At 60.1% G+C, this 20,997-nt stretch overlaps 6 protein-coding genes across 6 annotated transcripts; all 6 read left to right on the top strand.

Moving 5' to 3' along the window:
• Nucleotides 1-1,755: 1,755 nt before the first annotated feature.
• On the top strand, nucleotides 1,756-2,382 carry LMXM_16_0130 (hypothetical protein, unknown function; the record flags this gene model as incomplete). The annotated part of the gene is made up of 1 exon (XM_003873647.1): nucleotides 1,756-2,382. One exon carries the CDS (start codon nucleotides 1,756-1,758, stop codon nucleotides 2,380-2,382), a length of 627 nt encoding a protein of 208 aa, XP_003873696.1.
• An 824-nt stretch (nucleotides 2,383-3,206) lies between these two features.
• Nucleotides 3,207-5,579, top strand: LMXM_16_0120 (conserved hypothetical protein; the record flags this gene model as incomplete). Its single annotated transcript, XM_003873646.1, has 1 exon — nucleotides 3,207-5,579. One exon carries the CDS (start codon nucleotides 3,207-3,209, stop codon nucleotides 5,577-5,579), a length of 2,373 nt encoding a protein of 790 aa, XP_003873695.1.
• An 881-nt stretch (nucleotides 5,580-6,460) lies between these two features.
• LMXM_16_0110 (conserved hypothetical protein) lies at nucleotides 6,461-8,941 on the top strand (the record flags this gene model as incomplete). The annotated part of the gene is made up of 1 exon (XM_003873645.1): nucleotides 6,461-8,941. One exon carries the CDS (start codon nucleotides 6,461-6,463, stop codon nucleotides 8,939-8,941), a length of 2,481 nt encoding a protein of 826 aa, XP_003873694.1.
• A 2,026-nt stretch (nucleotides 8,942-10,967) lies between these two features.
• LMXM_16_0100 (conserved hypothetical protein) lies at nucleotides 10,968-13,064 on the top strand (the record flags this gene model as incomplete). Its single annotated transcript, XM_003873644.1, has 1 exon — nucleotides 10,968-13,064. The coding sequence occupies one exon, from the start codon at nucleotides 10,968-10,970 to the stop codon at nucleotides 13,062-13,064; it is 2,097 nt and encodes a 698-aa protein (XP_003873693.1).
• Nucleotides 13,065-14,112: 1,048 nt separating this feature from the next.
• LMXM_16_0090 (conserved hypothetical protein) lies at nucleotides 14,113-15,090 on the top strand (the record flags this gene model as incomplete). Its single annotated transcript, XM_003873643.1, has 1 exon — nucleotides 14,113-15,090. One exon carries the CDS (start codon nucleotides 14,113-14,115, stop codon nucleotides 15,088-15,090), a length of 978 nt encoding a protein of 325 aa, XP_003873692.1.
• A 2,799-nt stretch (nucleotides 15,091-17,889) lies between these two features.
• On the top strand, nucleotides 17,890-20,100 carry LMXM_16_0080 (conserved hypothetical protein; the record flags this gene model as incomplete). Its single annotated transcript, XM_003873642.1, has 1 exon — nucleotides 17,890-20,100. One exon carries the CDS (start codon nucleotides 17,890-17,892, stop codon nucleotides 20,098-20,100), a length of 2,211 nt encoding a protein of 736 aa, XP_003873691.1.
• Between the last annotated feature and the right edge of the window lie 897 nt (nucleotides 20,101-20,997).

Raw genomic sequence — 20,997 nt, 5'->3', positions numbered from 1 at the left:
TCGATTGTTGGCGACCTCCTCTTGGCCCACGCCCCTCTTGTGCAAGGTGCACCATTGCCCTTAGGTGATTGGGTGTGGCGGTGGTGGTGATGGGACGGCTACACACGGGCACCCCGGCACTGTTCCTGGTTGACCTGTACTACCGGACGGGGCACCACCCATCTGAGCTGGAGGGTCGTCCGTCGACGCTGCGAGCGGTATATATACAAGGCGGCGTGGTCTCCCGGCGCGCAGCCGGAGTGGAGACGTATCGCCGGTGTACACGGATTCGGAGTCAGGGGAGTGCAGCATCGATGGAGTCCCGTACGATGAGCTGACCACCAACGTCTTGCTTCGCGTTTATGGGCAACGTTGTCCAGTGCGCATCTGACACCCTGCTGAGACAGAAGACCGTCGCAACCGCCGTTCAGAGGAGGCTCTGCCGAAGCACGCGCTACCTCGATCCACACGGCTATGGCGAGATCACATGGCCGGCTGGCAGTCGCGACTCGTACGCCAAGCTCCAGACAACGATGCCACACCACATTCACAGCCACGGTCGCCAATCAACCGGATGGGAGGGAGGGTGCACGGCAACCTTTACTGGTATCGCTTCAGCGATTCGCATCACCGTACCTGGACAAAGGCGAGCTCTCTGTACGCTCTCTCTACGAAGTTCGTGGGCGCGCATCGAAAACCAGCGCTCAGCTTCGGTTTTGCAGGCAGCAGTGCTGGTGTACCCCCTCACACACGGTACGGTCTTCACTGAGATGCTGCACGACTGTAAGCGCTGGTGACCCAGCGAGCTGCGCCGTGACCCAGACGACAGGACGCTGAGCGCGGTTTCGTCGCGCCCTGTCGACCTTCACACCTGCAGGGGCGGCAAAGGTGCACGTGCGTTTCCAGGTGCGACAGCTTTCTTTACATCCCCTCTCGCTGGCATCACCACACCCTCAACATCGGCGAGGCTGCCTGCATGCTGGCGTTCATCTGAACTCATGGAGCGACTGGTGGCGGAGGGGGGAGGGCGAGGAAGTGGGTGAGGCTGGCGGGCGGCAAGCCTTGTGTCTCTGTGGAACACATGTCTGCGGGTGCTGCTCGCAGTCTTTCTCTTATGTCCTCGCGCACACCTTCTTCAGCTGATTCTATCCGGTAGGAACACTCGATGCGACAACTTCAGGTAAAGACTAAACATTTCGCGGGGGTGGGGGCTGAGAAGGGTGTTGTACGAATGTTGGTGGGAGGAGTGGGGTGGGAGGTGACTCGAGCGCAGCGGTGCGTCTCGAGGAGACCTGTATGTAACGCGGTGACGGTGTCAGGGCAACACCGTAGACTATCCAAACCCCATCTCGGAAGCCACCTCATGCCCCGCATTGCGCCTCCGAGATACCATCTCTTGGCGTCTCCATGCCACTATCCACCTCAGCACGTCTTGCTGTCCGTCCCCTTTTTTGTTTTCTCTCTCTGGACTTCAGCCTCACGAGCGGTGCGCGTGTGATCGGCGGCCTCGCGTGCGTACAACGGGTGAGTGACAGCCAGCGACAACACAGGCGTGCTGACACGCGAGGAGGCGAAAAAGAAAGCACGCACATTCACAGGCGGGTGGGGAGGTGATGTTTGGAACGCACCGGCACACGTGGGCTGCCGTGGAGAGATAAGCGCTATCCCTCACTGCGAAGCGCAGACGCTCCAATCCGGCGGCGCTGCTTCAACAAACGCTCGCCTTCTCTCGTACTGAAACACCTCCTTTGCCTAGGAGTATTTCACAGGGCTGAGATGGGCAGCACAAAACCGGACCTATGCGGTGCACTGCAGCAGCTCCCACGGTCGGTCGGAGAGCGGGCAGGAGAGCGGCTCTTTGTCTACGCGCATCTTCAACGACAGAACCACAAGGCTGCTGTGAAGGCTCAGTGCTCAGATGAGACCGCAGACCTCTACCGTTCAGCGATGAGGCCACTCGCTAAGTGCATCTCGACGCGACGCGCACCCTTGGACGCAGTGGCAGCAGCGCCGCACGTGCCGTCGGCGCAGCTAGATGAGCCCACAGCGATCCGATCGTCAACCTCGGCACTGCCGCGTTGCTGGCAGGGATTTCTCTCCCGTACCGCCGAGCGTGAGCGACGCCGACTCGCGCGACTGCGAAAGCTGAAGCTGCGGGTAGTCGAGAGTTCAGTGGAGGAGTGTACTTTCCATCCACGCCTCTCGCCTCAAACGAGTCGATGCCCGGCATGTGACTGTGTTAGCTTCGGCGCAGCACTGCACGCGACTCAATCCACTACCATTATCGATGGCGAGGCGCGAAGCTCCCATGCCCACACGGAGGAATGGGCGGCCGCACTTGCCATGTTCGAGGCTGAGATGAAAGAGCTGCAGGACACACTGGTGCGTCTTCGCCAAACGTGAACGCCTCCGGCGTATACCCGTCGCGTCCTGGTCTTGCTGACGAGCGTCTGTTCTCGGGGATGCCCACCACATCGACTGCGCTTGGCGAGGGGAGGGAGTTTCACGCGTTGTTGGCACGCGTGCGCGTGCTTGTCTCTCTCACTGTTCGCACGTGAGCCCCACAAGTACCTACACACAGACGCACAGGCGAACGCGCGCCTGTCCGTGCGTAGCGCCAACGCTCACGTGTGTGGTCAGCGGTACACATCGTGTTTTTTTGCCATGTACACCATGGCACACAATGGACAAAGAAGAAGCGCATATTGGCAGGCGGCACCGGATCGAGATGGAGACCTGTCACCCTGCGAGGAACAACGCCCTCCTCCGCCTGACGCCTGACATGCCGCCTGAAAGTGCGCCGCAGGCGAGCACGCACTCGCACCGACTCCTTCTGAGGCGAGGCCTTGGCAAACGCGCTGACGTCTCGGTGACAGGCGTAGTGTGGAGAAAAGGCGGCGGGCGGAGCGTCCCGTTTGTGCTATCGTCCTCTCCCGCCGAGGGATCGCACGCGCCACCACGCCCGGCGAGCCCACTTTCCTCAGCGAATGGCGGGCCCCTTCCTCTGTCCTCCGCACATCACCGCCACTTCTTCCTCCCTTTTGTATCATCTCGTTACTCTGCCAGTCTCCCCGTCACTGTCGAGCGACTGTCCCTCGTGTTGACCTGCATAGGCACCGGACGGCTTGTGGCGGTTTCTGCCTCTGTCTCCCCATCTGAGGGCGCTCTCTGCGAAGACAAGACGTTGCTCGAGAGGCCGCCGCGCGCGTTGTGCACGTGTCCGCACCATGCGGGTTGCTCGTACCCTTCCACCGCGAGTCTGCGGCATTGGCTCCCTACCGAGCACTTCCACGGCCATCCGTTGCGGGGCACGGTGCATTCATCGCCACCACAGTCCTGACAGAACTTACTCGCAGGAGATTCAGGACCGCCAAAACGCCTTTAGGTGGTTGGCGCATCATGTGTTTCGTCCGCACCAGCACTTCACGTACGATCCTACTAGCTGGAGCCGCACGTTGGAGGAAAAGGTGAAAAAGTCGCGCACCTTATCGCTGGTGGAGCGAGTAAAGACGATGGCAGAGCACGTGGCGGAGCGCGCTGGTCACATGGCGGCTCTCGGCGACGTTACTGAGGGTCGCATATCGAGCGCACAAAAACCTGCGGAGTCCGCCGCCGAGATGGACGTGCCAGACTACTTCTTCGCCGCGAGGGACACGTCGACTCCGCTGCAAGTGGCCACCGTTTCGGTGAACTCATCCACGCCGTCGAACGGGTGGACTGCGGTGAGTCTGCAGGAGCTCGTAGAGGAGGTGCAGCGCCTGCAAAGCCTTCTTCACAGCCCACGCTACGCCGGCAACGCTTCCCTCCAGCGGCGCGCCCGTCAGGACGCTGACTTCCGCGTGACACTGCTGCGGCTCTATGAGCGCCTGCGCGATTCCCGAGTGGGCGAGACAGTGACGCTAGATGCTTGTGTCTTTGGCTGGTTTCTGCTGACGCGGAACCTCGAGCCCCTCGTTGAGGCTGTGGCGTGTGCGCGTCAGCAAGAGGCAAACAAAGACTCTAGCGAGGGTATCGATGGGGCAGCGGCAATACGCGATGTCTTCGCTGCCCTCCGCACGGTGGTGCTGCAGCCCATGGCAGAAGGTGGACGTGTCTTCAAGGCTGCCACGTCGGGGGCGTTGTCGTTGGAGGCACTCATTGAAATCGTGAGCATCGCGACGATGCCATTTGTGCGACGGTGCGCCGAGGGCTTCGCGGACGACGGCGTCCCGGAGAGCAAGACTCTCGTACGCTATGTCGAGTGCATCTCCACTGCTGCCAGGCAGCGCGCACACGACGTAGCTGCGGACCCCGACGAAGTCGGGCGTGCAGCCACGCAGGAGTGGCTCGATCCACCGCACCTGGCTGCGTGGGCAACCTCGCTGAAGCGCCTGCAGGCACATGAGGTGCCCATTCTCGGCACGGTCTCCGGCCTGGAGGTACATGTGGAGCACGCAGCCGATTACGTGACGCAGCTGCTCGAGACCATCACGGGTGTGACGCCCGGCGGCCATGTGGTTGCGAGCCTCTCTCGCCCACAGCCCAGGACGCAGGAGGCGGCATCTCAGGTGCAACAGCATGCCGCACGGAAGCCTGTTTGCCTGGATACAACGGTGGCACCACACGGCGTGCAGAACCCGCCGACGGAGAGCGGTGATGCCGTGAACATTCTTGTGGCGGCTACGGCTGCGCTGCACCTTTCTCATCGCGCTGCAGGCATGGGCATGGTGCGGGAGGAGGGCGCGCGGCGCATCGTTTGCGTATGTCTGCGCATGCTGACCCACACGCCGAATTATGACCTCTGCCCCGACGATGTGGTTGCGTGGGCGTCCGAGGTACTTGATGCAGGGCACCTGATGCACATGGACGACCTCTACTGTGCCGCGCTTGGAGATGGCGGGGCGGCAGGAGGGAGTGGGAAGGCGGCGCTGCGATTTCTTCTGCTGCTCTCGCGACTGTCCTACGACTCTGTTGCGCACCGTGCGGCGCTAGGGCGAATGGTGCTTTCTTTGTGCCGATGGCCGGAACCCGCGTACACGAATGCCAAGGAGTCAAGGGAGTGGCGCCGGCTGCGCGGCGTAGTCATGCGGGGAGCGCTGTGCGCCCTGCAAGCGCCTGACTTTGAGACAGCGGCCGCGCAGCGGGTCAGCGAGGAGCCAATGACGTGGCTTGAGGCGCTGGCCTTTGGCGAGTACGGCGGTGCCGTCCCGATGACACTGTGGCGAGATGCAGCTCTCTCGCTTTTTCCGCACCTTTGCTACCACGTTGAGGGTGGCACAGCAGCTTCTCCCCCTTTCCCGCCGCGTGTGGGCTCTTCCGCGTTGCGCTGCCGCCCCGAGGAAGCGCAGGCTCTTTGCGTCTTATGCGCTCGCTACGTGGCACGGGAGGAGACAGGTGTCTTGGCCCCCGCCAATTTTCGCAGTATCTTCACGGCGCGGTGCATTGCGGAGTGTCTAGCCGTCGTTCTGAGCAACCCGGCGCTGCCAGACGCGCTTCTGAGCTCGGCGGATGCGTGGGATGACCTGTGTGCCTCGCTGCCCGAGTCGATGAAGATGGTGGCGACTTGCATGCAGGAGGTGGTGCGGCGTGACGCGCCTCCACCCAAGGTGCTTTCTTTCTGACCCGTTTGCTCGTCCGCGTGTGTCCGTCCGCAAGCCGCCCCCCCCCCCCCCCCCTGCATCACCCCGGATCCCTACTCGTCTTCGTGAGTTCCCCCGGTGCGGGGTGTTCTCCCTCCCTCTGTCGCACACGCAAGCGTGCACCTGCTGTGCAGATGAAAACGGAAGTGTGGAAGGTAGTCATCTCCGATAACCCCCTCCCCCTCCACACATGTACGCGCCTGCATTTTAGGCGTCGGTGCGTTAATCGTGGTAACGAACACAGCGAGGTGATTGCCCGCATAACGTACGTGACAGGCTCGTCCGCGTGCCTGCCTCGCTCTCACTGTGTCCGTTATCACTGAGGCTTCACAGGGGGCACTGGATCAACATGCAGCAGAGGTCGTTGTGTCTGTCGTCGCGAGGCGCACACGGCAACGCGCATAAGCACAAGCAAAACAGAGAACAAGTGGCGTCGCGTCTCTGCGGCGGATGAGAGGGAAGTGCTGTCCAGAACTGCGCAGTTGGTGTGTACACTTGGATGGTTCTCCCTATCGACGTGTATGCATGCGCATGGGCTGTGCACGCTTCGCGGCTACCACACAGCTTGAATGACCGCAAGTGAGGTCTCTCTCGCCAGTTCCGGCGTGGCCCTGCGACTTTATACTTTTCACGCTGCTGTCGCATCCATCCGCAGCCCGTCACTGCGCTCCTTCTTCCGCTCTCCACCCACGCGCGCTCTTTAGTAGCTTCTTATCTCAGTCCATCCCCCGCCATTGCCGATAGCCGCAGCTCTCTCCATCTGAGAAAGTTGGGCGAACACCACCGTGCAGTCACGCACCCTTCCCCTCCCCTCCCCCCACACACACCTCAGCCAGCGACCGCGAAGACGAGGGAAGGTCAAAATGCCAGAAGAAGTCGTGCTCATGATGGACCTGAAGGGTGTCCTGACATCGTGTCCGTTCCCCGCTGCACGGCGCCTTGCAGAGAGCATGATGCGGTGCGTCTTCGAGCGCGCTAGCTCGCACATTATAGTGAAGCGCATCCAGGAGCGGCCCGTGCCGTTTCTGGCGAAGAAGTACAGTAACTTTTTCTTCACCGTGGCGGAGTTCACAGAGCGCACACGCGGGTTGAAAGGTGCCTTCGAGCGACTGGAGCTGGGCGAACTGAATCGGCTGGAATTCATCACGGCTTTCAGGGAGGAGATCGATTTTATGCTGCTCGCCCTCTCAAAGCAAAACCCGGAGGAGCTGGACGCTATGAACATCGCGTTTCCCAAGAAGGTCCACGCTCTCAAGAAGCGCTTCCCGCTCCTCTGCGACCCTGTCGTGCAGGTGCACGTCCGCGAGCTGCTGGATGTTGAGGCCTTCCTGTGCACCATCGAGAAGGTTTCGCCGCGCAAGAATGTGCTGAACCTGCTGCACTACCTGCGCACCAAGAGCCAGCAGGAGATTCGCCTGTTTGCCATCGGCAATGCGTGGGAGTTCGAGGGGCAGTACCGGCGCATGGTGACGGCCATGAAGTACTCGGTGACTGACTCCGTCTCCTTCGCCTACCCCGTTATCTGCCCCGTCGAGTACGGCGAGAATGCTGGCTCCTACCAGAACAGCTTCCAAGTGACGGGCCTGTTCGACGGATATGTGCAGAGCTACATCTCCCACAAGCGCAAGCCGTATCCCGACATCTTCATGCAGGCACTGGAGGAGGTGCGCACAAGCCGCGTCCCCACCGGCGAGGCACTGCGCTACGATATGAAGCCGAACATCTTCTACTTTGACGACATGGAGGCGCACTGCGAGGTGGCCCGCGGACTGTCAGGCAACCCGTTCACAGACGTCTTGCTGATCGAGGATGGCGCGTGTGACGTGTACAAGGACATTGTGCGGGCCTTGAAGACGGTCGCGGAGAAAGACCCTTTCTGGGCTGAGGTGGTGGCCGGCGTAGAGAAGGACATCGCCCCGATGTTCAGGCCGTCGAAGACCCCAGACGGCAGGGCCATCTCGTGGGTGACGGAGGAGCTGCACAACTACAGCAACAACTTGCTCTTCGTCGGACCACCGCCGAACGATCTGTGCTCGCCGGTGAGCACTCTCGAAAAGGACCGCTACCGGATGGATGAGGAGGACCAAGAGCGTATTCTCTTCTACTGCGCGCAGCACCTGCCTCACCTCTTTCCCCTGAAGATCCCACCGCGGCCAGTGGCAAACATGAATCTGCGCACACAGCCGGGACTGGCCACCTCGGCCGGCCCCGTCCTCTTCGAGTACGTCGAGGGCAGTCGCTTCTTCGAGTCGTACCGAGTGACGCTGCGCACGGGGAGCTACATCTTGCGAATTCAGCCGCGCGGCCCGTCTCCGTACGGCTCCGTAGACATCCGTCGCGAGTACGAGACAATGGCACACCTTTACGAAACGTCACCGGGGCTGCAGATCCCAACGCCCCTGTTGTACTGTGACTCGTACGCTGTGTGTGGACGCCGCTTCTTCCTCCGCCGATACCGCGACGGTGAGAACATCAACGCCATTTCGCAGCTGATTCAGCCGCGCATTCGCCGGCCCTACTCCCTGCGACGTGTATCCATCAACGTGGAGCTCCGTCCCAAGCTTTTCTACAAGCAGGCGATTGCGGTGCTCTCGGTGCTGCATAATTCGCCGCTGCCGCCCTTCATGAAGCAAGCGGAGGAGGAGATGCGGCGCACGAAGCGGCACAAGCACCCGCTGCTGGCCATGGTGCAGGAAAGCATCGAGATGTACAAGTTGGCGCTGTCCAAGAGCGGCACCGCTGGCCGCTTCGGTGTGCAGCTGCGCTCCGCCACAATGGAGGAGCTGTCGCGTGGCATTTTGGCCTGCTTTGACCAGACGCAGCTGTCGCACCAGATGATCCCAATGCCAGACCGCCTCGTCGCTCTGCACGGCAACTTCAACCTATCCTCGGTACTCTTCACGCACCGCTCACTGGAGGGTCGTGCAAAGTACCCGCCGCATCTAATTGGTATGGTGCAGTTTAAGTTCACTCGACTCGGCGACCCGCTCGTCGACGTCGCGTCTGCGTCGATGTTCTGCTTCCTCAGGCAGCCCGAGGGCATCTACGACGCAGCACACGATATCCAGATGCTCTTTCCGTCTCCGAGCGACCTCCTGGAGATGTACTGCAGTGCGCGCGGCTACATGCTGCACCTCGACCGCCGCCGCCGCGACGATATCTTCAAGGTGTACTTGGCCAGCCTCTGTCTTCAGCAGGCCACAATGCTCATTACGGACATCGTGTCTGGCACGGTTTCGCCGCATGCAAAGCGCTACTCCGATTCTCGCAGCATTGCGCAAGCGGATCAGCTGGCGAAGCGTGGCCTTGACGTCCTTCATAGCCGCACGGCAGCGAAGCTGTAAACAGGCTCTATGCGAAGTCACCGCATGGTTGATTCTTTGGCAGGAGCCTGATGGAAGGAGCCAGCGCTGCCAAGTGCTAAGGGGGACGAAATTTCACCGTATCTCTCTCTGCCACGTGCTACACCCTCCCTACCGGTCCTTTCCTCCTTGATGAATACGCCCTGCACCAGCTTTGCGGTGGCCCCCCTGGCCGAAGCGCATTGCGGACAGAGCGGTGTAAACCATCTCTTCTATATATATATCTGGGGAGGAGACGGTAATGACAAAGCTGCGGTGAACTCAAAGACCGACACAGCCCCCCCTCCCTCGATCAACGAGGAACGCCGCTCCTCACGGCACACCTCCTCCTCCCGACGAACACACACACACACACAACAAAACGAAGACGAATGGAGGCTATCGAGTTGTGCACGCTCTCCCTGAACTACAAACTCATCAACGAACGAACCGCCGCCTGTGGGCAGCGTTCATACCGCATGAACTCGTGGGGGGTGGGGTGGGGTGGGGAATGTTAAGGGAATGGCAACCAAAAGGTGAGCTGGAAGTGGCTGAATTCCGCCACCCCTCACACTGCCTCTCCTGTTGCTGATCAACTTCTGCAGGTCTGTGTCCCGGTGTCTTTGTGCATGTGGCTGTTTAGGCGGGGGAGAGCGCCAAGGCGATGTGCGCATACGAGCGCAGCCGAACATTGACAGCACACACCAAATCGAAAGTTTCCGTCACACACGCGAAGGACACGCGCGCAGACGGAGGAGCCCCAAAAAACGCATTCTTCTTTTTTCCTTTTTGTTCTCCTTAACAATGTGCTCCACGTGCATGCGTCGCGTCGCGGAAGGGATGAGGCGGCGCAACCGATCAGCGTGCGTGGCTTTCATGGCGCCTCTTTCGTCGGTTCACTCTTCCGCACTCGCCTTTGCCTGGCCTATCGCGTCGTCATGGATGTTGCATGCTACGTCTTGCATGTACGCACGTGCTGTGCGTGTGTCGCTCTGTGTGGTTCTGTTGTGGTGGGCGTTTCCTGTGTGTGTCTGGGAGCCTTCTGTGTGCCGTTGCGCTTTCGGCCCGTGTGTGAGTTCGTGTGCGTCCGCAGAGCATACCTGAATGTGACTGGAGGACAAGGCAGGAAGGAAAACGGAATCAGTGCGGCTGAGTCTTTGGAAATGGCGAGCGCAGCAGTTCCGGCACTGGCCTTCCATGAGAAGCGATGCAGCAGTCGGTTCGACACGTGGTTTCTGTCCCCTTGTCGGAGTTTCCGAAGTTGCAGGATGTCTCTGCCTGCCTGGTTCTGGGCGCACGCCTATTTTTCCGAGGTTTCGTTGCCACATCAACAGTCCCCGAAGACGGAATGCCTCGGCTATCCTGCAGTGTTCACCTGCCGGCCATTCCACTCCATCGAGATGGCGGTCTCTCTATCTCCATCTCACTGCTCGTTGACTCGCCCGTCGCCTCGCGGTGGCCTCCGATGGAGAACTTCGAGCGCTTTCAGAGCCGCCGTTCTCCGCTGAGTGGAGTCGTTTGACGACACAGACGCACCCACACCTGCGCTTGTGCAGGTGAGGAGGCTGACGCACGCTGTCATGTGCGACTGTGACTTGCTGGCGCTTACAAAACGCGCGCATGAACGTCTGTGCCCTCGTGCCCTGCACACATCGAAAAGTAACAAAACGAGGGAGGTGGAGGGATACGTGACGTAGTCCTGCACCGGAGTGCGCGCCACGGGTGCAGCCCACCATCACGTGCTCTGCTGAACCATATGGTTGCCGCTGCTTATCCATTGGCGGCTTTTTGTCTCCCCTCTCGATGTCTCGGCCTGTGTGCCAGCGAGTTGTCCACCGCGTCCCTGCTCCCACGACTGCTCCTTTTCCTTCGCTTGCTCATTCTTTTGGCTCTGCGTGTTGTTCCTTTGCTGCGTTGCTCAGATCCTTCGTTGCGCACGCTGTGCTGCCATTTTCACGTCTCGCTTTATCTCTGCCTGGCGTTCTCGTTGGGAGCTTGTCGCGCTGCTGGTGAACCTGCCCACGGCGCCATGTCGATGGAGTCGGCGATGAGTGAAGTTCACACAGACTTCAGGGGTTGTAGCCTGCTGCCTGACTTCGTGGCGGTGGCAGACGTCTCGCAGCGTACTGGGGTAGGGTACTTGCAGTACAGCAATGGCGCTATCTACGAAGGCGAATGGCTGAATGGCGAACGGCACGGCCTTGGGGTGTGCTACTACCCTTCTGGCAACATCTTCGTCGGCCAGTTCCGCTCAGGGCTGATGGAGGGGCCGGGCACCATGTTCTTCGCGACGGGCGAGTTTTTCAGCGGAGAGTTCAAGGACTCGACCATCTACAAGGGGGTCTACAGCCGCCAAGGGCGCGAGATCTGTGGTATCTGGAAAGACGGCAATCGGGTGAGTGAGATGCCCACCAAAGCACCCGAGGTGCTCCAGCGTGCCCGCGCAGCCCTCTTCGCAACCATTGTAGAGCAGGTAAATGAGTACCTCTGGGGAGCCGCAAACAATTCAACGAAACTGGTGCTCTCTGCAGCGCCTTCGGGCGGTGCACAGCAGGCGCCTCTTGACATCCTCAGTTCTAGCACCGACGCGCACGGCACACCCACGGCGCCCCCACAGCACCTCACTGTGGCGCCTACCTTCGATGTAGGAAATCAGAGTTTCACGAACATCCGATTCCGCCCTAACGCGTCCATCGCGGACGGCGACGTGAAGAGCAGCGCGCATGGCATCGTCACGCAGTACGGCTCCCCTGCCACAGTTTTCGCCTGCGCGGCGCCGGCCCCAAACGAGATTTTTTCCGTCGGGCGCTTCACGCTGCGCTGCTTCGTCTTTCTCTTTCCTTTTTTGTCACTGCCGTGGGTGCCGGTGGCGCCGCTACGCATCACCTCGCTGCACGAGGAGAGAGAGTTCGTAGTGAGTGGGGCTGCGCTGCGCAGTGACTTCGACGCACCGTCGTTTTCTATGTGCGTCATTGCTGTTGCAATATTGTGCCAGATCGTTGCCATCATTCTTGTGGCCTCCCGGGTTCCGCTAGGGCAAGTGCAAGATGGCAAGCTGACACTGCCGGAGATGGTCGTGCCCTGTGTGCTGTGGCTTGTGGTCGCGCTGGTGAAGGCGTCCTACAGAAGCTTCTTCCGATTTCCACACGGGCTGGAGAGGGTTGACCGGCGGTTTACACCGAAGCTGTCGGCCCTGGCGGCGAGCCTGGTCGATGCAAAGTCGAGTGTCTGCATCTTTACCTACGACGACGATGGCAAAGGCAAGGTGATGAACCGACACTACAAATACCGCTGGCTGCTCTTCGGCGTCGTGTTGGGCTTGATGATGAGCCTCTCTGCACCGGCGACGCGCGGCGGGTATGGGCACAACATGTTTGGCTCTAACGGCTTCCAGCTAGCAGCCACCCTTCTCACCTTCTTCGCGACGTTTTTATTTGCGGCGACACTGACGTTTTTGGTGCTCAAAATCACGGACATGCAGCGCGAAATTCGGGCCAAGCTACACGTGCTGACGAACCTCGCCTTCTTAGAGCGCCGATGCCTCATGAGCCCCAGCAAACATGCAAACATGGCCTTCGATCTGGACGAGTGCTTCAATGCCAAGAACGTGTTCAGCGGCTTTCCAGGCTGGTACAGTCTACGCTCCCTAATCCTCTACGCCTCTGCGTGCGCCAATCACCGCGCGCGCACCACCGCGATGCGCATTTTCTGGTTCACCCTCGTGTGCGCCTTTATTGTGGGCATCGCCGACGCACTTCTGACGATCCACGGCAACAGGCCCAGCGATCGGTACTACTCCACCGCCCACTCCTACGCGTTCTTTACCTTTCTCTTCTGGGGCGCGTTGCTGCTCCGGTACCTCTACGTGTGCGTTTCCACCCGCCGCGAGCTGCAGCACCACCTGTACATCATGGACGTTGCTGGGCTGTATCACCGTGTGAAGCTGAGTGACTCGGAGGCGAGTGACATCATTCAGCAGTGCCGCTGCATCTGCGAGAGCAACGACGCGGAGCCAGAGATATTCCCTGTGATGATCTACAGCTTTGTTGTCTTCTTGACGGTCATTCTGAACTTGGCGGCCATGGCAGCCATCTGCTACCAGCTCGGTCGGGCCATCTACCGTTGAGCGTTGGACTGTGCGTGGGCGGGTTGTAGGAGGGAATCGGGGGAAAAAACGCATGAAGAATGCTGTCGCTTGGATGAGGAAACAGTGGTAGTGGTTGTCGCACACACGCATCAGTTTGTAGGTGACGGGTAAGGCACGCGCGCTTGTGCGCACATGTGTTTTGGGCCTTTCCGAAGATCTTGGCTGATACTGCCTGCTTGCTCGGACAGGCTTCCCCACCCCTCGCCTCCCTCGGACGTGCCACCGCACACCGTATTCCTGCTCCCTCGTTCTTGTTATTTTCTCTTTTCGCCGTTGCTGTCCTTTTAGCTCTGTGCCTCCCCCCTCCCTCTCTCTCTCGTTGCTTGCACACTACCATTCCAAGCACCGTAGAGCCGTGGGGTGCCTGTTAGCGGCTCCGCCCAGTGTCCCTCACGATGCTGAACCTCCTGCAACGCAGGCATTGCCGATGGGTAGTGAGGGGGGAAGCACAAGAGGCGGCTGAGTCCCAAAAGAGAAGAGGCGAAGTGCCAACTGTGCACATGAACCCGACACATGCACTCAGAATGAAAACGTTAATGACACGAGAACGCACAAGGACAGAGCCGCGAACGACCTTAGAGGCGGCCACTCGCTCTCAGCTGCACTGCAATGCCCGCATCGCACGGACACCACCCGCCTTCCGTTGTCTTCTCTCTTTCTGTTGACAACTTTGAGGAGGCTACAGCGAGTCGTATGCACCGCAGCGCATGCGTCAGGCACGACGCACCCGTTCTTCTCCCCCCCGGCAACAACGCATGGGCACCTGTTTAATTGAGAAGGACCACTCACGACCAGCTCCTTGTATTCTCTCCTTTCCCCACGTGGCGGCTACTCGGAGCGCCTGTCGTATACAGACCAGATTCATTGCACCGGCGCAGCCTCATGAGCTCTTTACACGCCGTCAAACTAGGTGTCTCGTGACCAAAGGAAACAAAGGACGAAGGACGAAAGGCGAGGAGTAGAAGCCGAGGGTGACGAGGCTCAGCCGGTCCCTCCCCTGCTCTTATCAGGGTGCGGCTCGGATTCTATGGCGCACCTTTGTCTACAACAAGGCGGTCGCGCAGCGGCAGCGAAGGCGTCACAAACGTTGTGCGGCCACACATTTTCCGCGGAGCATCATCATTTTCTGTGCGCGATTGCTCAGACGAGAGGTTGGCCTGGCCGCGTGTGGGTCCCCGTCCCAGTCGTGGTGCTCCTTTCTCTCCCACTGGCGGACAGCCCATTTGCACCGGTGCGACTGGAGAGCTCCGACACGAGCGTATGTGTGTACCACAGCTCCCAGTTTATGGAGCCGCTGGACGTCCTGCGAGAGCGGTGGAAGGCCCACGTGCGTTGCCTTGAAAATGCGGAGAAGGGCCGCAACGTGGCGCTACTGGCATCGCGGGCGGCGTCAGAGGCACTTCCGCTGAGCACCAATGGCGAACGATTTGACAGTGCTACGGAGGAGTGCATGCTACGTATAATGGGCAGCCGCGTAAACGCGAGTCGGTACTGGGCAACGGAGGCTGAGGCGAAGTGGCTGTATTGTGCACCGTTCACAGACGCCTTCCTCTCGAATCCAGGGAACCGTGTCGTCTCTTACGCGAACGAGCTTTACCGTCCCATGGCGCTCTACAACGTGGAGGGCACTGTCGACGCTAGCCGCTTCAACTCGCTCACGTGCTGCCGTTACGACCCGGTGAATTACACCGGCCATTTCTACAAACCTGCGGTGGCGGTGCGCATGAAGGCGTTTGCGCTTCGGTACAACTGTCTCCACGAGCGGCAGTGGATCACACACCGCCGCGCAAGGCACCTCGGACTTTCCAGACTGCCGCATGTACCACTTCTTACTTTTGATATTCCACTCTCCCTCGTCAACATTGACGCCACGTACAGAACGAGTGCACCGGGGTTAATGACTCCACCCGCGATAGCCGCGGACTGCGTCTTCCCATCAGAAGACGTCCTCGAGGCCCCAGAGCCTCAGTGCGAGAGACGGCTGCTGTTACCGCCGCTTTCATGACGGTAGCCCTCACCCCCTCCTTGCCGCCGATTCAGTCCACTGTGCTCCACGCTTTGCTGATGCCCGGGCAACACGCCACCAACTGCACACGACTTGGCGTGTGTGTGTGTGTGGTACCTCTGCCCATACGTTCCTCCTGTTGTTTTCTGCTTCGTTACGACTGCTTCCTCATGCTTTTTTTTCTTCGCTTGCCCCGCCAAGCGCATCATGTTTCCTCCTCCTCGCAGACTTGTCCTACTTTCACGGAGGACGATCGTGCATCCGTACGAGGGGAGGGGGCGAAAGCGTGAGAACCCCACTCACTCTTTCCACCTGCAGCTTCGGAGCGGTTCTACCCCCCCCCCCCCGCTCCACCCACGCGGCAACGGTGCGCGAGCGCCTCACCTCCCCCCTCCGCTTCCCTCTCCATGTTGTGTTCCTGCCACCTCCCTCCACAGCACATCCCCTTCTGTTCTTCTTTTCCCCCATAAACGTATCTTGGTCCTCTGCGGCACCTTCTACATGGAGTGATGGGGCTCTATACGGCTGTCTGCACGGCGCGCGTGGTGATCACGGATGCTCTCCCGTCTGCCCCCACGTTCTTGAAGGCACTGACATTCCTCATTCACCTTACCTGTAAAGAGTAGGCGCTTGTGTCGTTGGCAGGTGAGCAGCACGCGTGCCTTTCTTGCTTCAACGAGTTTCAGCGAGCAAAGGGTGTTGTGGTCGTGGGCCTCTCCTCACCTCTTCGATTCTCTCGGCTCTACTTTCCCCCTCCTATAGAATCTCTCTGCCTGCCTGCCGTAGTCAGCCCCGATGTTCCGGCATAGCGTGCGGTGGCTTGCCGTTATGTCTCCTGGCGACCTGTATGCACTCAGCCAGCGCAGCAGCTTCTCCTCCTACACGCAGTACAGCGACGCATCTGCGCTAACCCGGTCGTACCAGAGGTGTTCACCGGCTGAGAAGCTGAAATGTGAGGAGCGTGCCGAGGCGATCAATGACGAGGTTGAGCGCGCTTACGAAACGGACGCTCAGCTCCTGATGCACGAAGATAGCGACATGTGTTTGAGCACAAGTGGTGCAGCAGCTCACAACGACTGACAAGGGGTTTTATCTGAGCCACATTGGGTGGGGGAGAGGCGGTGGTGGGGGGATCAGCCCTGCATGCGTTACAATCATCTGTGCATGTTTCACATGCCACCTTCGCATTGACAGTCTTGCCTCCTCTTTCCCTACTTGCCTCCACCTTTGCGCGTCTGCTCCCCACTTCTTGTCGCTCACCGCTTTGGTGTTGCTTGCTCTTCCTTTTGCATCTCTTTTAGCATTGCTCCTCTTTGCCGTCCCCTGCTGCTGGGTGACGCCCCTCAACGGGTGGCATCGGATGGTCCAGCGCAACCCCCTCTCCCCAAACTCTCTCTGTCTGTGTGGAGTAGTTGAGGAGCCCCTCCTCCTCTCCTATCCCTGCCAGTGTCGAACCACTTCTCTTGGTTGCAGGATGGAGTGTCGACGGCGTAGGGAGGGAGGGAGGGGAGGTCAGTGCGATGTATCGCTGCTGCTGTCCGCGGTCAGGCCCTGGATGGCGTTGTGCGTCGGGGCGACCCGCGACCGCGTGAGCACGTTTGTACCATTGATATGTGGTGTGCAAGATGCCCATGCGCCTCGAGCGTATCCCCCCGGCGCTCACACTGCCTACTGCTGGTGTGTATGTGTGTGTGTGTGTGTGTGTGGGTGGGGCCGAGTGGCGCTGGCGCCGTGCCGCCATGGCAGCTGAATGGACGCGATGCAGCACAAGGAGTACTTCGTTGTGCTTTTTGGGTTTTTGAACGCGTCCGTTTGCATGCCGTTTTGTGGGCGTGCCGGAGTGCCAGCGGGAGCGATCGGTGTCTTGCCGAGCCTGCTTTTGGTGTGCCTCAGTTCTTGCGTGCGTTGGGTGCCCATCGTCTCTTGTTTTTATCTCCGCCCTGTGACTCATCCAGCGAGTTGCACACACAACTCCGCTTGTGAGCACGGGGCTGGGGCGCGAGGTGCCTCGGCCCCACCTCACCACGGATCTGCGTCCTCTTCACGTTTTCCTTCCTGCTGACAACAGACCGGGACCACCGCGGCTATCCTTCACTCTCAGAGGCCCAGTAGAAGGCACGGCAAAGAGTAGTGAGCAGCAACGTAACGGCGGTGCCGAAGCGAGCACCTTGGTTTTCTACGTCGGCGTGACTCTGCGGCGCAGCAATGACACGTGATATGAGCGCCGAGGACAAGCTGTTGTCACGAGCTGAGATGCAAAGCTGTGGCAGTGCAGCACCTGGACGCATCCAAGAGCTTCCTGTGCCGCGTCTTGGTGCTGCATCACTGCGGGCACACTCGCAGATGATGACACGGCAGTGTGTGGGTCTGCCTCTTCGCCATTCTCGCTATCTGGATTCGGTTGGCGTGCATGCAGCACATTCATCCGACCTGCTACTCGTGCTCAACTCCGCCATGCATGTCTGATCGAGTTCTGGTGCTTCTCGCTGTTTTATCCTGTTTGCGCTCTGCACGACGCTCGCATCCGTCCCTTTGTTTTTTTCGTGTCGCTGTGGACGACACTCAACAACGTCCAGAAACCCGTCTCCACACACCACCTGTCTTCATCGACAACGGCAGACGTCCTGCCGCACATTTTTATTTAGCCGCGTTCCCCACTCTTTTTTACCGGGATCACTGTCCTCCCTCCCCCTCACCCCGCACCGCTGTCGCTTCATTTATCTTCACGCCGGTCCTCTTACACCTTCGCGTTCATTGCCGGCGGCCGCACGCACGAACACCTGAGGAGGGGAAGCGAGAATGGGCAAGGGCCGTGACAAGCGCAAGAAGAATGAGGACCCTGCTAAGGCCGCAAAGCGAGCCGCTCGGCAGGCGCTGAAGCTCCAGAAGAGCGTGAAGAAGGAAACTGGCGAGGAAGCGGTGGAGGGCTTCAACAACGAAGAGGCCATCGAGGTGACGCTCAAGCGCATCCAGAAGCAGGAAGGAAAGCTGAAAACCGTGGAGGAGGTCGAAAACGTGGCCCCACCTACGCCGCGCGTCAACGTCGTCTTGGTGCCGCACCCGGAACGCGACAGCGAGCTCATCCTCTTTGGTGGTGAATTCTGGAATGGCGAGACAACAGAGGCGTACAACGACACGTACTTCTTCAATGCCAAGCGCAACGCCTGGGCACGCCTCTCTTCTGCCGTGAACCCGGCACCACGGAGCAGCAGCCAAGCCGTAGTCTACAAGCAGTATCTCATCCTGTTCGGTGGCGAGTTCGTCTCGCAGTCACAGTCGCAGTACCTGCACTTCAAGGATGTGTGGCGCTTCGACTGCCGCAGCAGTGAGTGGGAGGAGTTGAAGAATCTCAAGGGCGGCCCCTCCTCCCGCAGCGGCCATCGAATGGCCTTGTGGAAGCGCAACGCCGTCATGTTCGGCGGTTTCTACGACAATGCACAGGAGTGCCGTTACTTCGACGATCTGTGGATTCTGTCGAACCTTGACGGGGCAGGGCACTGGTCCCAGGTGAAAACGGCTCCAATGACGGACCTGCCGCACGCGCGCAGCGGGCACAGCATGAGCGTCTACCAAGACGAGCTCTTTGTCTATGGCGGCTACTCGACGCAGAAGTTTAACCGCTTCAAGAAGTCGGAGGCCACGGTGCACCATGATCTGTGGATGATAACCCTGCGGCAGGAGAGGGACCACGCTTCCCGCGAGGGACCGCTGCCAGTGTGGACGAAGATTAAACTTGGTGGTATTCCGCCGCCCATCCGCTGCGGCGTCTCCTGCGCCTTCAAGGATAAGCGGCTCTACCTGTTTGGCGGCGTGGTCGACATCGAGTCACCGGGGGGCAAGATGGTCTCCACCTTTTATAACGACCTCTATGTGTTTCACATGGACACGAAGCGCTTCTACCCTGTCGTGCTGCGGCGAGTAGCGAAGCGCGCGGCGGCGGCTGGGAAGCGCGACCACCTGGACGATCTAGCCGCTCAGCTCAGCGCCCTGGATCTCCGCCGTGGCGAGTCGAGCAGGGAGGAGGAGACTAGCTCGACCACGGACGAAGACGACGATGACCGCACCGGCCAGCCAGGGACGGCGGCTGCGAGCCAGGAGATGAAGGAGAGTTATGAAACAAACCGGCATGGGCAAATTCTGCCGCACCGGCGCATGGACTCTGCCATGGTGGTGGTGGGCAACACATTGTACCTCTACGGAGGCCAGTTTGAGAGCAGCAAGAAGGAAATCACAATGTCAGACCTTTTCACGCTGAACCTGAACAAGCTGGACACGTATCAGCCGCTGCTGTCGCAGGATTTGTCCGCCGCAGTGTGGCTAGGCAAGGAGTCCGAGAGCGACGCCGCTTCATGGGAAAGCGGTAGCACGGTTGTCAGCGCCGTCTACGATCTCGACTACGACGAGGACGACGACGGCGGCGACGACGAGGAGGATGGCGCTGACGGGGTGAGGCACTGTGGCGTGAACTTTGGTAACATGCCGCGGGAGCCGGTGCTCGACCCTGAGGACGAGGGCGACGAGGCGCCGGAGGCGATTCCCGCGGAGCTTGCGATGGAGGCGACTCCGAGTGTCGAAGGAGTGGCGGACGCCATCGCTAGCATTACGCGGACGGGAAAAAAGGGTCTCAAGGTGCACAAGGAGCAGCTCTTGGCGCAGCTTGGCGCCTCGTCGGCGGTGCCGACGCCGGAGAGGGAGGAGACGTTCACTGCCTTTTTCGCCAGGACGTCCTCCTTCTGGATGAACACGGCGCGCGAGTCCGTGGAGGGAAAATGCACCGACCGCCGCTTAAAGAAGGAAGCAACGGAGTTTGCAAAGCAGCGCTTCTACGAGGCGCGGGAGCTGTTGGCGCAGCTCCAGCTCGTCGAGGATCGCGAAAGGGAGGAAGCGAAGTTCTTTCGAGAGCGCCGGCTGCAGAAGGAGAAGGAGTGGGAGGCGTACGAAGAGGCCCAGCGGCGCCTAGAAGAAAACTCCGACGACGAAGAAGACAATTCTCATGACGAGGATAGCTGACACGTAAACGGACGAGCGCAGTGACCGCGACAGCAGTCAGCGCAAGAAGAAGTGCTGCGGAGCAGCATACACCGAACCACAGGACACGCCCGATCAGTTACGTTGCCGGCGTACGCGTCCCATCACATGTAGGTGAGGGGGGGGGCGATCATGCACATGCTGGCGGGCCGGCGGTGTTCTTGCTTTTCTGTGCGAACGATTTCTTTTCCTTTCCCACCTCCGCGGCCTCCTCCTCCCCTACACTGATATGATGGTGGAGGGAGGGGAGGGGAGCACTGTTGAGTGCGTGGCATCTGATGGTCCAGCGCAACCCCCTCTCCCCAAACTCTCTCTGTCTGTGTGGAGTAGTTGAGGAGCCCCTCCTCCTCTCCTATCCCTGCCAGTGTCGAACCACTTCTCTTGGTTGCAGGATGGAGTGTCGACGGCGTAGGGAGGGAGGGAGGGGAGGTCGGTGCGATGTATCGCTGCTGCTGTCCGCGGTCAGGCCCTGGATGGCGTTGTGCGTCGGGGCGACCCGCGACCGCGTGAGCACGTTTGTACCATTGATATGTGGTGTCCAAGATGCCCATGCGCCTCGAGCGTATCCCCCCGGCGCTCACACTGCCTACTGCTGCTGTGTATGTGTGTGTATGGGAGGGGGGCCTGGGCCACACCGAGGGGTATGCAGCAGGTAGCGACCGATATGATGGAGGAGCGTCTGTGCGGTGACCTGGGGAGCGGGTGGTGGGCAGGCAAACGTCGAAGCAGAGGCCGTGCTCTCGGATGAGAGGGTCGTTGTATTGCTGTAGCGCGTGTGACCGCTGCTGCCAGCGCACGAGGCGACGGGGGCATGTGACAGACCCTGTGTGTGTGTGAGGTCGAGTAGCGCTGGAGCCATGCCACAATGGCGGAGAGTAA

Source organism: Leishmania mexicana, chromosome 16 (genome assembly GCF_000234665.1).
Source record: "Leishmania mexicana MHOM/GT/2001/U1103 complete genome, chromosome 16".
NCBI classification, from domain to species: Eukaryota; Euglenozoa; class Kinetoplastea; order Trypanosomatida; family Trypanosomatidae; genus Leishmania; species Leishmania mexicana.
The sequence above is the reverse complement of the archived record's forward strand: the minus strand, read 5'-3'. Positions and strand labels throughout refer to the sequence as shown.